The 20,570-nt window shown below is 40.3% G+C and overlaps 1 protein-coding gene across 12 annotated transcripts in view; it reads left to right on the top strand.

The window, feature by feature from the left end:
* Nucleotides 1-20,570, top strand: part of CCDC171 (coiled-coil domain containing 171) — a 247,239-nt gene that overhangs the window by 96,505 nt on the left and 130,164 nt on the right. For all 12 annotated transcript variants that reach the window (XM_084834548.1, XM_084834547.1, XM_084834545.1 and 9 more), the window contains 5 exons: nt 1,744-1,833; nt 3,040-3,240; nt 5,631-5,798; nt 9,663-9,851; nt 19,776-20,283. In XM_084834548.1, coding sequence (XP_084690674.1) covers nt 1,744-1,833; nt 3,040-3,240; nt 5,631-5,798; nt 9,663-9,851; nt 19,776-20,283 — 1,156 coding nt within the window. The remainder of the gene's footprint in view (nt 1-1,743; nt 1,834-3,039; nt 3,241-5,630; nt 5,799-9,662; nt 9,852-19,775; nt 20,284-20,570) is intronic.

A 20,570-nucleotide genomic window follows, 5' to 3' on the forward strand; every position in this document is an offset into this window, starting at 1 on the left:
GCACCCGCTTTGCAGGCAGAAGGTCCCAGGTTCAGTCCCTGGCATCTCCAGGTAAGGCCGGAAAGAATCCCGCCTGAAACCCTGGAGAGCTGCTCCCAGTCACTGTCAACAATACTGGGCTTGATGGATCAAAGGTCTGACTCAGTATAAGGCAGTTTCCTGTGTTCCTACTTCTGAATAGACATGTATAGGATTGCATTGTAAGTCTCATTAACTTCAACAGGTGTTAAATGCAGCTTAAAATGAAATCGCTGGGCTATGGATTGTGCTTTTCAGTGTCCAAGCCATATGCTATTTACTTAACTTGCTAGCTTGTTTCTTTCTGGGCCTTAAAATGCTTAATGGGTGGGTAATTCAGAAGGCTTCCCTGAACAATTAACTATACATTAGCGTTTATGAGAGATAGTTTTTGTTGGACAAAAGTAAGACAAAATTAAAATGTAGTAATTTGGGCTCAGATAACATGTTAAAAAATACTAAACTGTCTTTGAAGAACAACTTTTAAAAACATCTGGTCCATGATAATATTAAAAAGTAGCAGTTAATATTTGAAAAAACAATGTAGCCTTTTGGAATTGTCTGAGGTTCTTCTAGGGGCATAAAAGAAGTCACTATGGAAACAACTATACATTTCTGTTCACAGCTACCACTGTTACGTCTCTTCTGTTGACAACCCACATGTTTGGTTGCTTTCTGAGGCCTAGGGCAGAGTGATTAGGCACATGATAACTACTGTGAATTGCTATTTGAGAGATGAATGTCACCTGATCTTCAGCACAACTGAAAAGTTGACTCAGCAGGCTTTGGCTTTGGAACATGTTTTTGTTGTGAAATGATGCCAGAGACAGCAGTGGGGAGATCAAGGGGGTGGCTGTTAAGAAAGCAGAAAGAATATTCTGTCAGCAAGAAGAATGAACTGTCAAAGAAAATAAATCGCAAGCAGTGCAGGACCAACTGATGACCTGCCACAAGACTTCCCAGTAGGACTGCATGTGCCTGACCCTGAAGTTGTCATATGGAGCCAGAGACCACTGTGTACTCTCATGATATGCAGATAGGGTAGCTCTGTGCCCTTCGTTCTTTTCCTTGTTGATAAGAAAAGTTCTCTTCTTGTTCTCTTTTTCCCTTCAGCGTAATTAGTAACTAAACGTTATGGTATATTAAGAAATGAAACGATCTGAGGCATATTTATTCAAAATTAGCCCCTTGTAAAATTGTACTTAGCTGCCTAAAAATACACCCAGATCAAAGTACTTCTTAACGTATTTTGGATGTGTATATTAATGACCATTTAGGTTGTTTTTACACATTGTAAAGTAGAAGTCAACCCAGATTCAGGCTGCAGTGCTGTATACACTTACTTGTGAGTTAGATTCCACTGAACTTAGCAGGATTTATTTCTGAGCAGACATGCATAAGGTTGCAGTGTATGTGAATACTTTTCTTGGAGCCAGTCACTGTTAACAGACAGCAAATACATTTCATGTAGCTAAAGATGATGCTGTCTAGAGGAAACATAGTAGAGAGTGATATTGCGATTGGATAAAACAGGCAACATGATAAACTTGAAAACACCAACTATCACAGGGACAAATATTATGGCAACGAGGTGGAATGGTGTTCAGTGGGGCTTTCTTCCAGGAAAGTCAGTGTGCATGCGATTTCCACATTAGTCTGCCATCAGTTATATTGTAATTGCTTTGCTCCTGAACCTGATACATTGTTTACTATATTCTTCCATAGCTAAACAAAATGACAGCTCTCTCTGAGAAGATGGTTAAAGAGCTTGATTCTTCCCAACACCAACTAAGATCTCAATTTCAAGAACTTCAGGTATCTGAATTTTAACATGCCTGAATGTTTAATCTGAATGCATATATTTTCAATAGGTTTCTTGATGGTGTCTGAAATCCTGAAAACTCTTATTCAGATATTGCATTAGCTTCAACAGGATTATTCAGGAATAAATGGTTTAAAGCTGATAAGCTGCCTGAGGGTGTGTCTTTTACTGGGTAGAATGCCCAGTAAGAGCCATTACGGCATACAAGACTAGGACGGGGAAGACGCTGGGGTTCTCCAGGTGACCCCAGGCTCACTCAGCCATGACACCCACTGGGGGGCATTGGGCTACCCGCCGTCTTTCAGCCTCACCTGCCTTACAGGGTTGTTCTAAGGATAAAATGGGGGGTGGGGAGAGAATAATATTTGCGATCTTGAGATCCTTGGAAGAAAAGCAGGATATAAATTAACTAAGGAATAAGTGTTGCTAGTTTTAAGGGGCAAAGGAGAGAAATAGAATTGTATTTTATTTATTAAATTTCTTAATCACCCATATGGCTGGTCACCCCGCCACTCTGGGTGGTGTACAGTGGTACAATTTAAAACAGTAAAATTATACATTAAAACATTATTTAAAAATACGCTAACCCACCCCAAACGCTTGCCTGAATAACCACGTTTTCAGTGTGTGGCTCATTAAAGAGGGGGCATGGCGGAGTTCCCTAGGGAGGGAGTTCCACAGAGTGGAGGCCACCACAGAGAAGGCCCTCTCCCTCGTCCCCACCAGTCTAGCTGTCCTGGCTGATGGGACAGAGAGAAGGCCATCCGAGGCTGATCTTGTTAAGCGGCCTGTCTGGTGTTGCTGGAGGCACCACCAATTTTTGAATTGTTTGGGATTTTTCAGTGGAAAATTCTCCCAGTTTTTAGTGAGTTGAACACTTCTGCAGATTTTAGAAAGAGGTCACTCCAGCAATGGTTTATAAAAATGCCAGCAGTATCAAGTCTTTGGTTGTAAGATGGCAGGGGGAAATAACAATTTCATAGGAACCATTCCATTACTGCTACCTAATTCCTGGGGTCAACTCCGTAATTGGTTGTGGTTGTAGCTTATCATTGCAATAAATGGTTTTGTTTATAGGATATTTAAGAATGTATATTTGAATGTAGAATGTTATTTACAAGGCTATCAAACAGATGCAGAAGGTGGTTCTGCTTTATTGCATGTTGTTTTTATCTTCCCTTTACTGTGTGTCGTTTTAGGAAGCACAAAATAACCTTGGCAATGCCAACAAAGAGTTAAATCATCTGCAAGCTAAGTGTGCAGATAGAGAATCTTTAATAGCTGCTTTAAAAATGGAACTACAGAATGTACTGCACTGCTGGGAGAAAGAGAAAGTGTGTTCTACAGAATCTGAAAATGAAATCCAGAAGCTTACACAGGCTTATGAGAAGGATACAGAGGTATTACCAGAAACAAGATGACTGTCAGAAAGAATCTTTAATTTCAGCTTTTTACATTTGCATACACTGGATGGTTAGTTTTGTAGTCTTAGATATATCACCCCACAATACAAAATTAAGATGAGTACTCTGCAATACCTATATGTAATTTTACTTATGGTATCATGTATTTTTTTTTATTTCATTCTTCCCCTTAATAAAAATAAAAACAGCTTTAACCAGTGAACCCATCTGGCTGTTTACATTTTTAAAATATCATGGTGCTCTTGAGAAGACAGAAGGGACATGAGTGTATTTAAAGAAACATGCCTGGGGATTTTTTAGCTGCTGCTTAGCTGAATGTAAATATACACATTTGGAATATATCTGCATTTGGAATAGGTTAGCTTTCTATTCCCTTGGCACTAATTCCTATTAACTGTTTCAAATGACAACCAAAAGTGCAACAGACATGTAGGATCCAGGTCATTTTACCTGCCCACCAACAAAGTAGAATTAGTTTCCTGTTCTTGGGGTAGTAGCTGATTATGGTATGTTGTGTACAATAATTGTTTCATGAAGTGTTATTTTGAAACATGCTTTCCACTGTGATGTTTATTCTATTTTGAAAATACAGTTTGCTTGCATTTAGTTCGTTTGCTCACAAGGTTTTTGTGCACTAGATACATCAACTGTATTATTCTGTATCTAAATTGTGCTGCATATTGAGCTCATTACTCTAACAAATATGAGCAGGAATGCCAAGTGAGTAAAAAGGAAACATTCTTTCCACCCTTCTTACAGTCTGGGATTTAAATTGTGTCCATATGAATCAGCTGGAATTGTTCTGCTCATCAGATAGTGATTAAAGTAGAGGAAACTAGAAGCCTGACTATATTGTAAAGTCAGCATGTCTACAGTATTGTGGTTGGGTTCAACATGTGTGAATTGATTCTAGGTCCTTGGATTCCTTTTCCAGGCCAAATGGATGATTACCATGCTTGGTTTATCACAGCCCAAGCAAAAAGGACACAATGGCGACAGATTAAATTAACAAGGAGAAGCGAAAGATTGGGTGGAAATGCTTTTGTTAATATTTCACTGTATGTTGTTGGTGGTTTCCCATGAGAGGTTTAAACACCAAAATATGGTTGGAAAAATCACAATAGTAATTCCATTCTTAATGCCTTTATAAAGTCTGCTTGGAAATGTCGTGAGTTGGACTGCATTTAAAGCATACTAAAAGCAGTGGAAATCTTTTCATTGAATCTAGTGGGTTTTGGATCAGGACTCTAGGTTTTGGTTTGGGATTTGTAGAAATGTTCTGAAGTTTTTTGCAGCAAATGAAATGATGCAGGATGGGATTCTTCTCTCTTCTAAATTGGTTAAAATCCAGAAGAATTATTTGAGAGTCTAAAGTCAACTCTATAGCTAATGGAAGGATCATTTCATTTTCAAGATATTTGTACTGTATCCTACGAGCTGGATACATCTAATATAAAAAGATACATTAATATAATAGTGGTATTCTAAATGTCTACATGTAATTATCCAAGGCATAAAATACTTATGGTGCCGTCCTATGCATGTTTAGACAGAAAAAAACCCTACAACTCCCAGCATTCCCCAGGCACTCAGTCTGGCTGGGGAATGCTGGGAGTTGTAGGACTTTTTTCTGTCTAAACATACATAGGATTGTGTCTTTAATAGGTGTATAACTCGTGACCAACTAGACATTGCACAAAACATGCAGTAGCCATGGAAAATGGCAGATAATCTGCTCTGCTTCCATAATATCTAGTAAAACTTTCCTCATGTCATGATGTCACAATGTTCTGTGTATCCCTGCCCCTCCTCAAAATCATTCATGGCCTGTGGTGCAGGAAAATATGGAACACCAAAACACAGGTAAGTTCTGCTAAATGCTGCAGAGGAGGAGGAGTGGAGCTAAACATGTAGTTGCTTTTTTCAGCAACTTTTCATTTGGTATAACACTTAGTTTGCCCCATATATAAAACATTAGCATGGTCTTTTTCTTGTTCACTCAATAATTGCAGTCAACATTCCATTGACAGATAAAAAAATGTTTGGGTTAACTTTTGCATAATAATGTAAAGTCACATCCTGCATATCTTTAGTAAGCTGCATTCTGACCATTATCAAAGAGAGAAACAAACTCCTTGGCTTATGTAAAAGTGTCTGCAGGATCAGCCATTGTGTATGTATAATGGGCAATTATCTATTTTCTGATTTTGACTAATGATTTGAGCATAGTCATATATCCCTTCGGAACATGAACAAACACACTCACACACACATTGTTGTTTACATGGCACTTTTCAATGGACTTTAACAATATTTGCAGTTAACTCTCCCTCTCTCCCTCTCTCTTTTTAACTCCATTCCCACAGGAGAAGCTAACCTTCCTCCATACTTTATATCAGCACTTGGTAGCGGGCTGTGTTCTCATAAAACAACCCGAAGGCATGCTGGATAAATTCTCCTGGCCAGAGCTCTGCACAGTCTTGCAGGAGAATGTTGATGCCCTGATCTTAGACCTCAACAAGGCTAATGAGAAGGTACTGTCCTCAGGCACCAGCTGCCTCTATTAAATTCAGTGACATTTGTCCACATCACAGTATCGTTAAAAAGGACTGACATCCATCTTATTTCAAAAAGAATTTGGATGTTAATAATTCAATACCATTAATTATGGCTTGTCTACAGCTCAGTTTGATGCCATTGCTATGGGCATGTAAATGTGACTGAAGTCTGTATGAAGTCTCTAAGCTCCAGCTTCTGTGCAGGACTTGCTAATACTACTAGCCAGTGTTAGCCACAGGGACCTAATTAAAAGAAAATAAATTAATCTTACTGATGAAGCTATTCAAAGAGCTTAGTCATTTACACTAATAAACCAACTCTTTATCTCGGCATAAAACAGAAACAAAATGCACTTACTTGGGGAACATCATCTTTAAAATATTTGCTTGTGAATAGGAGGAATTATTTGGAAGGAGAAAAAGTGTTCCTAAGAAATGGCAGTTGCTCTTTGAAACATTTACATTTGTAAATACAATACAGAATATAGTTATAAACATATCGTGAGTTTTTAAAAGGCAAATATTTTCTTTTTAAAAGGCCCAACAGTCAGGTCTTTGAATGTGTTGTATGGTTGTCATTTAAAAATCCCTCTTAAAAAAAAGAAAAAGAAAAGATTTTCTTGCAATAAAGCAGGAGTGGGGAACCAGTTTGAAGTAGGGGCTGCTCCCCACAGGCAGATGATGTCAGTGGGCGTGGCCACACTTGTTGATGTCATTGGCCCACCCATTTTCCTTTCTCCATGCTGAGAGAGACATGGAGTTCCATGCCTCTCTTAGCCTGGGAAAAGGACACCGGCCAAGTCATGCAACACAAGTCATCCCCAGGGGAGTGGCGTGTGCTGCAGAAAGCTGGGGACTCAGTCAGATCTGGGGAGAGTGGCCAGTCCTGCCAGCACTGGCCGGGTCCCTAGCTTCACCTATCCTGCATCTTCATCTATCAGGGATGATGAGTGGTACACTAAGTTAAGAGAAATCCCCTTCTGTGATCGGTGATAACAAGGGGACTCCTCTCCCTGCCTCCTCCCCAAGCCATGGTAGCCTCCAGGTCAGGGGCAGGGTTTGGGGATTCCTCACTGCTAAAATCTTAATTAATTAATTAATTATATTTCTTTACTGCCCCATAGCCAAAGCTCTCTGGGCGGTTTACAGAAGTTAAAACATTAAATACAATACAAAAAGTTTAAAATCCATTTACATAAAAGCACACAGACAGTATACACAAACAACATATAACTAAAAACAACTTTGGACTGTCAGTCATAATTAAAGACACATCCAGGATCTATTAAAACTCATCATGTAGATCCCCATCCTAAGTTGTAGTGCTTCTATAGATCTTCATTCCTGGCTCATTAATTGAGTTAGCATTGTGTTCTGTGTTCTAACAGAAAAATTCCAGAATTTGGTCCTATTCAAATGTGGTCTTCTTCAGGAACAGGAAACAGAAAATGGTTTCACCTTAGCTGGAGCTATTCATCTCAATTTCAGGAGCAAGACCATGTATCAGTCCTAACTTCAGTCTAGCCCTAGGAACCAACAGAAAACTTGACAAAGTCTGTTTTGAAATTTTAAAAAATATGTAATTAATGGAAATTTGTAGTAGAAAATACAGTTTGAAACTCGACAAATGCCTTTATCTAGGGGACGAATAGCAATAGCAATATATGCCCCAATAAGTTAGGTGGTTGAGGACAGCCATGTCCAGGGATTAATTGGAGATGGTGCTACTGCCTGCTTTTCAGTCCTGTTGGATTCTTGAAGTAGGATACAATTAAGATTTTTCACAATACAACTAAATTAGAAGCAGAAAGGCAAAGTAAAATCAAGAGCTGACATGAAACCAAGCAGTAAAACGCAAGTCATAAAAAGCCTGTCTAAAATGAAAGTCTTAACAGCATGTTTAAGGTGCAAGCTTCTGAATCTTTTGCACAGTGCTGGAAAGCTGTTTCCAAAGCTTAGGGGCCACCACTTAAAAGGCTGTTCATCCATACATTGCAACCACATGCAAATAACTCCCTAAATGCTCATTAAAAGTAGGCAGAAAGCAGGCATTGCCACCCCTTTGTAAGGTAGAGCTGCTTAAGTTTCCCAGCCAGGTTTCATGTGGAAATTGAACTGCCTCTGATCCCTGTGAAATCTCCTGTTATTACTGGATCCTGTTTTGCCACAAACCTAAAATAACCTCATCTGTTTTTTAAAAGGAGAGATTAGAGGCAGAACAATATCAACTTCAGCTAACAGGTAGTGTTAATATCCAAACTTATTTTGCAGTAATAGATATTTTTATTTGCAGTTGTATAAAATAATTTGGCCTTATCTGGATTTTGCATTTAAAAAAACTACAGATGTATTGAGTATATTTTCTTAAGTTGAGTCGCAACTCCTTTTAAGTTCTAATAGGAGTTCACCAGCTAAACCATCAAACTACAGCCTAAGGGTGTAATCCTATGCATGTTTAGACAGAAAAAAGTCCTACAACTACCACCATGCCCCAGCCAGCCATGCTGGCTGGGGCATGCTGTGAGTTGTAGGACCCTTTTCTGTCTAAATATGCATAGGATTGCATCCTTAATGTATTTGGGGTTTTGGACAAATAAAGCAAGTGTACTGTAAAGCTCTCTTAATGTGCAAACGCTCAACAAATCAGAATCAACTATGCAAGCATGTAATGGTTTGTTATCGCATAAGTTATAATGTGAATATTTTAATGGGGTAATTGATTCAATCACACTCCCATTTCACTTGGTATGTTACTTCACAGGACAGTTTCCTGTCTCGTTATATGAGATCTGGTATAGTTGTATGGGCTAAGAGCGAGAGCTGGGAAGTCCCCAATTCAGAGTTTGCCTCAGCCATGAACTCACTGGTTAGCCTTGTGCAAGCCGCTATTTCCCTGCCTTGACTTTACACCTGCATCATGAGAATAACGATATTGATCTACCTTCAAAAAGATTTTAAGCTCATGTATCTGAAGCACGATGAACATTTGAAGTCGTTATCCTGTCCAAAGGGATTATATCTTATGACAAGTGAAATAGCTGCAACAGTGAGCCAGCAGGTCTTTGGAAGCAGGACATTATTTATTTGCATTCAGTCAGTTTTTAGAAATGTAAATCAATGAAAAGGTTCCATGTGAGTTCTAGGCTTAGAACATAGCTAGTGTACTGTGGGCCCTTCAGATTTCTTGAATAAAATTGTATCTCATAGTGCAATTCTGTGCATGTTTACTCAAAAGTAAGTCCTATTGTGTTCAGTGAGGCTTATTCCTAGGTATGTGTGCCTGTAGCTGAGTGTCTTATTTCGCTGGCTAGTCATTGTTCCAGTTGCATTAGCTTGAAAGCTCAGTGGGTCATTCTGTTTTGTACCGTGCCTACTGCAAGGCCATTATCTGACTGATCCATTATTTGCTGTATTGCAACGATAAAGGTGAAAAGTGGATAGCTGACCACAGAGGTTGGCCGTGAACTGGATACTAGGAGAGCTGAGCTGCTAAGCTCACTTTCAGATGGATGCAGCAACAAAAAGCGTGGACAGGATCCAGCCTTAGTTATCTCCTGGACTGTTGTTTCTTTTACTGGTTTGGTGCTTGATGCTAAGGCTTTTCAAACTTGGAAGGGATGGTGAAGTCTAGAAACGAGCTTATCTGAGCGCTCATTCATCTGTGTCATATGCTTCAGAAATCTGGGTTTTCATTGTTAATAAATAGTGCTTGATTTCCCTCTGGGTTGAGAGATTAGGTGCAGGATTTTTAACATGTTTCCAAGTGCCTTGTTTTAAATTAGGAGTGGGAATATCCATAAAAGGAGTTAAATAAGAAATTTCTTAATGCTAATCATACAGATATCTCACCTTGAATATGTTTGTAAGAATAAATCGGATACGATGAGGGAAATTCAGCAGACCCAAGAAGACACTTTTAACAAAGTAGCTGAACAGATGAAAGCACAGGAAAGCTGTTGGCTGAAGCAGAAGAAGGAATTGGAACAGCAATATTCTGGACTCCTTGGGGAAGTTCACGCAAGGGCACAGGTACAATATTTCTGCCAGGAAACTATAAACTTCTAAATGTATTCTTTAAATATTTAGTATATTATTTCAGTGGTTTGGATTCCAAACCAATTTTAAATTGCTTGGGAATTTCAGTATGCTTAAAGAAATGATTTTTTTTAACTATTAACTTCTACTTTCTTCAGAAAGTCTATGAATTTGTGCAAAGGCATTCCAGAACTTACGTTGTTTAATTGGATCCTGCAGTTGCATTTCCCATTTAGTTACCATGCAAAAGTTACCTACAGAGTGAAAACATTGGTTTCTTTGTATTATTGCACCGAGTACCAGATGCTTTTCCCTCATGATGACTACTCTTCCTATGGCTTTGTAGAGTTACAGTTATTGAAATTCACTTTATACTGAACTGTGTATCAAACATAGGTTCATAGGGAAGTTAGCAGCAATAATAAAAAGTACTTAAAAGCATAGAAATAATCTCCACTCTTGTGAAGGAGGCAGCAAGAGAAATTAGTCTGACATATGCTCTTTATCTTAGCTAAAGGTGATGACACCCCAGGGAAGTCAATATCTGGTCCATTGTGTTCCCTGTTTTTATGAACATTGAAAGGCTGTTGACTGTGGCTTTTGTTGCCCTTTGCCCTAAGGTATAAAGAAGTAGCCACCGTGATCTCTCACTATACTGAAGTCTGACACAAGGGTTCATTTGTAAATTCATAGTATAGTTTATGTTATGCTTGGTAAAAAAATGAATTACTGAAGAAGTTCCATATGCAAGGTACTGTGACACAGCCCAGATAAAAAGAATGGATGCACACCCTCCCCCTCCGACACCAACATGGGCAATCTGCCCCTTCCAGCTGGGCTTTCATGTGTCCCCGTTCCTCTTCTCTATATGTCAGAATTGGCTAGACCAGGGGGATGCAACTTTTGCTTCATTGTGAGGTGGATGTGAAACTTTGGCTCACCATTTTTGGTCAATTCTTTGGGCACTTGAGCAATCAGTTGCCATTTCAGTCAAGGTTTACAACATTTATTCTTAAGCCATACATGCTCTTATCTCATTCTCAACCCCTCTAATGCAAAACAGCCCCATTCTCACATTATGTATTCCCTATTACATCTCAGATTGTGAAACCTCTGCTGCCAGCTTCCCATGCCAACATATCTCTCCCCTTTGAGCTGTAACTGAGATTCTGCTGGCACTGCTACTTCTCCTGCTTTCCAGCTTCACTATTCCCCAGCTTGTTAGACTCATGAGAATAGGATCACACTGGTTTAGAAGGAGTTTCAAGAGAAGGGCTTGGCCTTGATATGCTTTGCCCACTTACAAGGGGGAACATTGGGTTATATCTAGTGGCAGTCCTACTTAGAATAGACCCATTGAAATGAATGGGACTTAAGTGAATCAGGACTGTCACTGGATATAACTCACTGATGTAAGATCTGTTTTAAGCAACAGTGCTGAAACACCTTGAGAAACACTCAAAGCCAAAGAAAATATTCAGAAAATGTATGTGGCGTTGTCCTCCTTGGCTTGTACCATTTCAGAACAGAGCTAGCATGTCAAAAAGAGTTCTGACCTAGCCTTTTCCTGATACGTTAGCTCTTTATTTATGGTGAGCATCTGACTGAAGAAGCGCTTACTCATTCACTTTTCTCCTCGATTCTGAAGTGTTGATTGAACACTTGATACTGCTCTGTTTGTACCACAAGCAAAAGTTTTTGATTCCTTTTAAAAGAAAAGGGTGCAGAAACATATCATGAAGTAAACTGAACTTACCATGGAAACTACAGATTTAGTGAGTTAGCTGTCAGAAAGATTAATTTAAAAGCTGCTGCACTGTCTACTTCTAATAATCCCTTCCTTTTCCCTGTTGCCATCTCATCCATTTATGCCCTCTCTGCCACCCCAGACCCATTATCTGTCCTGCCCTGTCTGGTGCCTTCCTTGCCTCTGGGTTGCATTTGTGTGGCCAACATGGCAACATGATCCACACTTCAAAGCAGGTGCCTAGTATCTGTTTGGTCCCCTTTATGCCCACAATTCTCCTTGATGAAGCACTAACTGGCAAGGATTCTTGCACTATAATATGAGCTTTGGCAGGCCTTGCCAATAATGTCATGTTCCCCATCACCCCTGAGAAATGCCAAAAAGAGCTTCAATAGGTGTTCTGTGTAAGAGTGTATTCTCTCATCTAATGACAGTGAGTTTTTTGAAATCTAGTACCCTTTCAAATTCCATATAGGAATGAGAAGAAATATCTCCATCTTTGAAATGCAAATGGTAGTGGTTAAGAGAATAATCAGGAAAGTTCCACTCTCCAGTTCAAATCTTGGCTTGGCTGTGAACACCTTCAGTGGCCTTAGCTTATCAGGAATAATAACATTCTTTCTATCTTACAGAGTTGTTGTAAGGGCTACTGAGATAATGTATGTGATGTACATGGAGCACTTTAAAAGTGCTTTATAAATGCTAAGTATTGCTATAATACCTTTCACCACTGGCACCTATCAGGTCTTTGCTTATACAATCAAAGTACAGGGAAAGCAGCAACAATTTACCTATGTCTAAACCAATATGTGATAATAAATAGCTCTGCTGGGGGATGTGGGGTGGGGGTGGGGAGAATAACAGTGGTTACCAAATAGGCAGGGAAATTCTCTAGGGCTAGGAATGTCACTCCCTTTGAGGAATTGACTCGTTTTATTAAGGAGCAGCATTGTTATCAGAAGAACAGGTGAATTAGGTGAAGACTATGGTGTGTTCAGTTTTATCAAAGTGAGGATTGTAAGAGAGAAAAATAAAATAGTTGGAATAAAGCAAAGTCTTTTGAAGTCCCAGTGTCATTAAGTCTCCAGTTTGCAGTCTTCTCTTCTTGCCGACATAAAGGATAAAGACCCAGCAAGATATAGGATAAAATAGAGTTGTACCCTCCAGGGGAGTGACTAATTTTTTTTAAGGGTTCTTGAAGTCTGTGGAGTGCTATAACCCAGTAAGCCCCCTCTCAAAGCTTCTCCGCTCCAGGAAGTCAGGCTGCCATTCTTTCAAGGCGAGAATCTTGCAGTTCCTTTCAAGAAATTGTACTTTTGAGGTTCTAAAGAAATGTTAGAAACAGCATAGATTTGGAGCAGAAAACAGTTATTAAACTACAGAAGAGAAGAAACGTAATCTGAAGGAACGCTTATATTCCAGTGAAGGAGGATTGTCATACCGTTGTTCAATTATTGGGTCTTGTTCCTGTTCTCTTGCTCTAAGTAACAGATACCAGATGAGCTTTTATGACTGACCTATCGGAGTCTATATTTGCTTTCTTAAATTCTGGCCTTTTCACACCTAAGGGCCATGAACCATAAGTGTGCGTGTGTATTTTCTGAATCAAGGTTGTTGTTTTTAACTCCTTCCACAAATGCTATTAAACAAGGGTTGTCCTGTAAAAATTAATTGCTAATAATGCTGAAATTTCTGAGTATCTGTGTGGATGTTCAGATGTGCTTTAATTTTGAAATGGAATTGTGGGACAAGGCATTTTGTTGAGTGCATTTACAGGATTATAAGGATTAATTAATGTAATTAGTCCTTGCATTTTTTTGTCTAATGGGAAATACTAATATCCTTTCTGTATATGATTATTCATGCATAATTCATGTAGGTGTATGTAGCCAGAACTGTTGGTGTTTGCCATGATTGACGTACCTTTTAACTTTTACAGTTTATTACATATGCATTCCTGATCATGTTTCACATATTCCTGCAAATCTGTTCTTTTTAGTAATAGATTCCCTTCAGTCCTCCTTCTTCCTTTTCTTTTTTTACGAAGCACACTGTATTTTTCTTACCAAAACTACAGCAGTGCACAAACAAACATCCTTGAATGGAACTTGTGCTGGCCCAGTTACTGAGAACTGCAGTCAAAGTACATGTGACTCTGAAGATTGTGTCTTTTGTTCCTTTATTTTGTATGCTTTTTTCCTGGTGTTGTTTAATAGTAGCTGTCATTGCTCAAGAATTAAAAACAGCTTTCAGAAACAGGAGCTTAAATTTTGTAAGTTTTCATGGAGGCAAACCATGTGATTTCTAGAATATGTCAAACATTCAATTTTTCTTCCATAGGCAGTTGATTTCTTCGGGGATGCTTCCCAACTTACCTAGAAGTGGTTGACACAGAATGTATAAGAATGTAAACACTTTAATTGGGGGTGCAGAACTTCAGGGCTGGGAGTTTCAATCTAGCCATCCTGGGGTCCCAATCCAGCCTTCTGTAGTTCCCCAGATGGCCACACCCTTCCCCCAGCCCCAACCCCTTCCACCAACCACAGGTCGTTTAGTGCTTTCCCAGGTTTTGTGCAGTTTTTCCCCCATCCTAAAAGGTGGAACTGGCTCTCCTATGGCTTAGTTACTGGCAGTAAGAGCTTTAAGCTACAATATGCTGGTGTTTGGGGCCCGCCCCTTTCGCCTTTTGGCCCTGCCCCTTTTTGAATTCAGCCCCAGCCACCACTGGAATGCCACTTCCAAAAGCTTCCCCAAAATGGAATTAACCAGTTGAGCTGAAAGAGGTTCTGTACCCCCACTTTAATTGAACCCCTTTTTCAAAAGTCTTTTTTCATTTGTAGATTATTTGCTTTGTTATGTTCAAAGTTTGACTTGTATGTTGGACTCTGTCATAAAATTCCAACCTGTACCAAATAAATACAGTCAGGGCCAGAAATATTGGAACAAGGATAACTGTTTTGGCAGTTGGCCTCTGCACACCACCACATTGAAGTTGAAAGGAAACACACCCACATGGGAGCGAAGTCAGGACTTCCAGCTGTAATTCAAGGGGTTTGACCAAGTGGGCCCTAACCATTCAGGAAGTATAGCCAGTGGCATACACACACCTCCATCATTGGTGGCTCATAAGTAATGGAACAAATCAACATCATTTCAAACTTAAGGATCGCCTTTAATACCTGGATGAAAATCCTTTGCAGTCAATGAGTGCCTGAAGTCTGGAACTCATGGACAAGACCAAATGCTGAGTCCTCCCTCGAGATGCTTTGCCAGGCCTTTACTGCATCTGCCTTCAGCTGCTGCTTGTTTGTGGGTCTTTCTGCCTTCAGTCTTGTCTTCAGGAAGTGAAAAGCATGCTCTGTTGGGTTGAGATCAGGTGAATTACTTGGCCATTGAAGAACATCCCACTTCTTTGCCTGGAGAAACTCTTGGGTAGCTTTTGCTGTATGTTTTGGGTCATTATCCATCTGCAATATGAAGCGGCGTCCTATCAGTTTGGCAGCATTCAGCTGAATCTGAGCAGAAAGTATAGCCCTATGCACTTCAGAATTCATCCTGCTGCTTTTGTCAGCAGTCAGGTCCTCAATAAATACCAGTGACCCAGTTCCATTGGCAGCCGTACATGCCCATGCCATAACACTGCTTCCACCATGTTTGACAAATGATGTGGTATGCTTTGGATCATGAGCTGTTCCTTTCCTTCTCCATACTTTCCCCATCATTCTGGTACAAGTTAATCTTGGTTTCATCAAACCAGAGAATCTTATTCCAGAACTGGGCAGGCTTTTTTAGGTGTTTGCTGGCAAAGGCTAATTTGGCCTTTCTGTTCTTGAGCGTTACCAGTGGTTTGCACCTTTTTGTGAAGCCTCTGTATTTACATTCATAAAGCCGTCTCTTGACTGTAGATGTTGACAATGACATGCCAACCTCCGCAAGAGCGTTCTTGACCTGGCTAGATGTTGTGAAAGGATTCCTCTTCACCATGAGGAGAATTCTGCGGTCATCCACTTTAGCTGTCTTCTGTGGTCTTCCAGGCCTTTTGCTGTTGCTGAGCTTGCCAGTTAATTCCTTCTTTTTCAAGATGTTCCAAACTGTTGTATTGGTCACTCCCACTGTTTTTGCTATCTCTCTGATGGGTTCATTTTGTTTCCTCAGCCTAATGATGGCCTCGTTCACTCGCATGGACACCTCTTTGGACCTCATGTTGGGAGTTCCAGTAACGGCTACCAAATGCAGATGTAACACTCAGAACCACCTCCAGGCCTTTTATCTGCTTGATTGGTCATGGAGTACCCAGGAAACAGGCCACACCTGGCCATGCAGCTGCTTGTCAGCCATTTGTTCCATTACTTATGAGCCCCCAACGATGGGCGTGTGTGTATGCCACTGGCTGTCCTTCCTGAATGGTTAGTGCCCCACTTTTGTCAAACCCCTTGAATTACAGCTGACAGTCCTGACTTTGCTCCCATCTGGGTGTGTTTCCTTTCAACTTCAATGTGGTGGTGTACAGAGGCCAACTGCCAAAACAGTTATCCTTGTTCCAATATTTCTGGCCCTGACTGTGTGTTGGAGAGTGCCTTTGACAAAATGCCCCTAAGAGGGGGCTCGTACACGTACAGTACTTGATTATTGCAGGACTTCCTTCTCGTTGCTTTCTTCCATAGTATAAAGCAGCAACCATGTCCAGACCCACACAAATCACATTTGGATGGTTTGTGGTGGTGTACCAGTAGCCCTATTTTCTATTTGGCTGCTGATTTCATGAAAACAATTCTATGCAGGCCATGAGCTGCTGTGCAGTCATACTTAAAAACAAGCAGATGTTCTTGGGTGTCATCTCTACCAGCCCCTTGTGGAATCTTTGAACAGTTCCAATTCCTCTCTCTTGATTTGTTTTACATAACAGGAAGTCCCAAGTTTATTTGGATGTTCTGGACAGAGTTGTGGGTATCTGCCCAAACCACAGCCATGCCAGCTTCCGTGGGGGAAGAATTCGTTGTTCACGCAGCACAACTTGCCCTTGTTGTGTGCCAATTCTGGCTGCTGACTGAATGTCTAAAAAAAGTCTTTGCTATAACAGCTAAAGAAGCTTCCCCCAACCTGGTGCTCTCCAGATGTTTGGGAGTATAACCCTCATCAGCTTTGACCATTGGCATGGCTGGGGCTGATGGGAGCTGTAGCCCAAAGCATCCAGAGGGCACCACATTGAGTAAGATTGAACTAAGGGGTTACTACCCGGCATCTTCTCTTTCCATTTCTATGGAAAGGCTGGGCAGCATTTCATGATGTTTCTAGGCAGCCTCAAAGAGCTTCAGAAACTCCACCATGGTTCTGATTGGGATGAGTGTGGCAAAAGCAATTGAGCAGCATGGTTACAAGCCAGTTCAGACTTATTTTTGAGCTTTGTGAAAGTTTCTTGGAGCAATGCAGGGTGTTGATGGGACTTGATCTGAACGGAGCTTTCTAATAGCGATTGATACCCATGCTCATATTCTGAACAGTCAATTTAGGGGTACCAGCAGTGTTGCAGTTTTGAAGGAAAACATCCATGTTTTGATTCTTTAAAGATATATCTATAAAAAAATTATTTCTATATTGCTATGACTTGCAATGCATATTCAGTCATTAGTTAATGTACTTTATTGCTTTACGATTGTGTCCATTCATTTTACAGCTTGTTGGACTAGCAGGTTTTTATATATGTGAAAAGTAAAGCAATAAGTGATTTTTCAAATAAAACAAAGAATGTTCTCTTGGAAATATAATTCTGCCTGAACTATAATTAATCTGTGAATATATAAGTAGGGGGTTGATTACAAAGTAATTAAAAGATCACCTTTACTTTTCCTTTCCCAGCTGCTGCCTATCTATTTCTGTCTCTCCAGGTTTCTCCTGGTTTACTATTCTCTTTTCCTAAACTAACTTATCCCAGCCATGTGTTGTTGTCTTTTGAGAGCAGCATAATTGTTATTTCTAAATCATAGACTTAGCTGTTGCTTATTTATTTATTTATTTATTATTAAATTTATTAATCGCCCATCTGGCTGGTCACCCAGCCACTCTGGGCGATGTACAACATACAATAAAACAGTTTAAAACAATATATTATATAAGATATAAGATAAGAATGGCGTATAGATTCCTTATAGATAAGTTGCATATAGATTATAAGTTGCTTATAGATAAGAATTACCGCACTATTGACCTGTGTTAGCCATTATGTTAAGTAAGAAGCTGCCTTATACAGGGCCAGATCATTAGTCCATCTAGCTCAGTATTGTCTACATGTACTGGTAACGCCTCTCCAAGGTTTCAGACGGGAGTCCTTTCCATCCCTACATGGGGATGCCAGAGAGTGAAACTGGAAACTTTTGTATGCAAAGCATGTGCTCTATCATTGAGCTACAACCTTCCCCATATATTCTGAAGGCCCCCAACGACATTTAGGAACCTCTCTAGTAGGCCAACTATGTGAGAATTTCCCAGTGGGCCAGGTCACACATCACAGCAGCATATCATGGGTTAATTCAGTCACTAGTTCATGGACTTTTCTGCTTTACGTTTTTGTCCATTCATTTTACAGCTTGTTGGAGTAGCAGGTTTTTATATATGTGAAAAGTAAAGCAATAAGTGGTTGATCAAATAAAATTTAATTAACCTTAATTAACCCATGAATTGCTGGGACATGCACTTCATGCAAACCACTTCTACTTTTCATAAATAACCTTCATTGTTTATGCAACATTGCATCATTGTCGCTTGACGTGCGAACCTGGAAACTCTGAGTTGTTTATAACTTAAACAACCCAGAGTTAACCTACAGTTTGTTTTAGGTTAACTCTCGGTTTAACCCGTAAACAACCCAGAGTGTCCAGGTCTGCACGTCACACAACAACCTATGAACAACCTACACCTTCTGTGTATCCCTGGCAAATCGTGGGTTAATTAATTAATTGATTAACCCACAATTTGTTGCTGTGACATGCGAACTGGGTCAATGTCTAGTTTTGGACCAGCGTATCTGTTCTACACAAAGGGAAGTAGTGGCCATGTCGCCAGTGAAAAAATCCCAAATTCCACTAGGTGTTATTTTGTGTTTATTCGGTATGTGTATGTAGGGGGTATTTTGGGTATCACTGGGATTTGCCATGGATTAGGTTGGTACCTCCTCAGAAGAGGTATTTGCTGTCTTCTCTTTTGAACAGCTCCTCATTTCACAGCTCAGGAAAGGCTTCAGTTAGCCCTCTTCAATAAAAATGTAGCTATAATATAAGAACTCCCTCTTACCTGCAGGCCCAAGTAAGTTTTTTCCTGTAGAGTTTGCTTCATCATTGCTAATTGCCTCTGATTCCCAATTCCCAGACAGGTTCCTTCAGTTGTCCAGTCTTGACCTTGTTACCAGCCACTTTTGGGGGGTGTTCAGATGATCACTGGGGTAAAAGAACCACTGCGGCTTCTCCCTCCGCCCCTGCGTGTGCTGTGCGCATGGCCGTCATTTGCAGAATTCCCTGTGATGCAGCGTGGGTTGGCATGTTGTCTGAACCCAGTGCATCGCATGGTCGGAGTGACTTTGTACCCACCCTACAACCCCTACTGCAAGTGATTATTTATTTATTTATTTATTTATTTATTTATTATTACTTGCATTTCTATCCTGCCTTTTTTCCTCTTGCAAGGAACCCAAGGCGGTTTACATTATCCTCCTCCTCTCCATTTTATCCTCACAACAACAACCCTGTGAGGTAGGTTGGGCTGAGAGCCTGTGACTGGCCCAAAGTCACCCAGGGAGCTTCCATGGCTGAGTAGGGGGTGGTTCCCACACTGCTGATGTAAAGTTTAAAGGACACCACAGTCTCTCCTCCTTCAGAGATGTGAGCGTTGACTATTAAGAGTTTTGGATAAGATTTCAAGGGTTGCGAAAACATAGTTTCTCTTATACTGGCTCCTTAATGAGCCCATGATTTTCAATATGCTTTTCTAGAGTTTGGATTTATTGGGTTGGTTACAAAGTCATGCTGTGACCTTGAGGCTTTTTATCAGGGCTTTGTCATGTGCCAGTAGAAAGAGGTTGTGGCAACAATTCATCCATAGGTAAAGCAGATTATTTGTGGTTGGAAGCAGGCTGGTAATTCAGTCTTGTAGTTAAAATCTCTTTTCCCTGCCCATTGCAGAAATATCAAGAAATGGCAGAAAAAGCCAAAGAGAAGTTTGCTGCTGCTGAAAAGATACAGGAGCAATTACTCTTTGAAAATTCGCACTTTAAAACCATGTTGATACAGACTCAAAAAGAACATACATCTCTGCTAGCAGCTTGTGCACTCTTGTCTGGTGCCTTGTATCCCCTGTACAGCCGATCATGTGCCTTGTCCACACAAAGGGACTTCCTTCAGGATCAGGTCAACACCTGTGACATTTTCAAGCAGGAGATACGGACGCTGGCCAATGCGTTGTCTGAGACCGAGGAAAGGAAGCAAAGTGATGGCAAAGTGAAGAAGAAAAGGCATTGCAGAGGCTTGATACGTTTGTTCCGCAAAAGTGTAATCGCAGTGCTGGCAGCCAATAGGCTTCAAATGTTGGGCCAGTCATGCAGCTCCCTTTTCTCCTGGGTGGATGGCTTCAGAGAAGGCATAGGCATCTTAGTCTGCGTAGGAGACTCCAAGGATGTACATAACCTGTCAAGTAAGATAATCAGCTAATGATTTATATGTTTTGTGTCAAACTGCACTTTCAGTACTTAAATAACAATTATATTATGCCAAGGCAATGGGGGGCATAGGCTTCACAATTTGAGGGGGGGAATTATGTTTAAGCTGTTAAACCAAATGTAGTGCATTAATTAAAACAGCTAAAGCCCCCAATGGCGGTGTTAAATACAAAGGAGCCCCCATTATTTGAACTGATGGCAAACAGAATCTGAATTTATTCTGGCCCAGTGTAGATTTTATCATGCTTAAGAGGTGAGAAGT

This window comes from Heloderma suspectum, chromosome 2 (genome assembly GCF_057233095.1).
Source record: "Heloderma suspectum isolate Gila_16-S chromosome 2, 16-S_ref, whole genome shotgun sequence".
Classification (NCBI taxonomy): Eukaryota; Metazoa; Chordata; class Lepidosauria; order Squamata; family Helodermatidae; genus Heloderma; species Heloderma suspectum.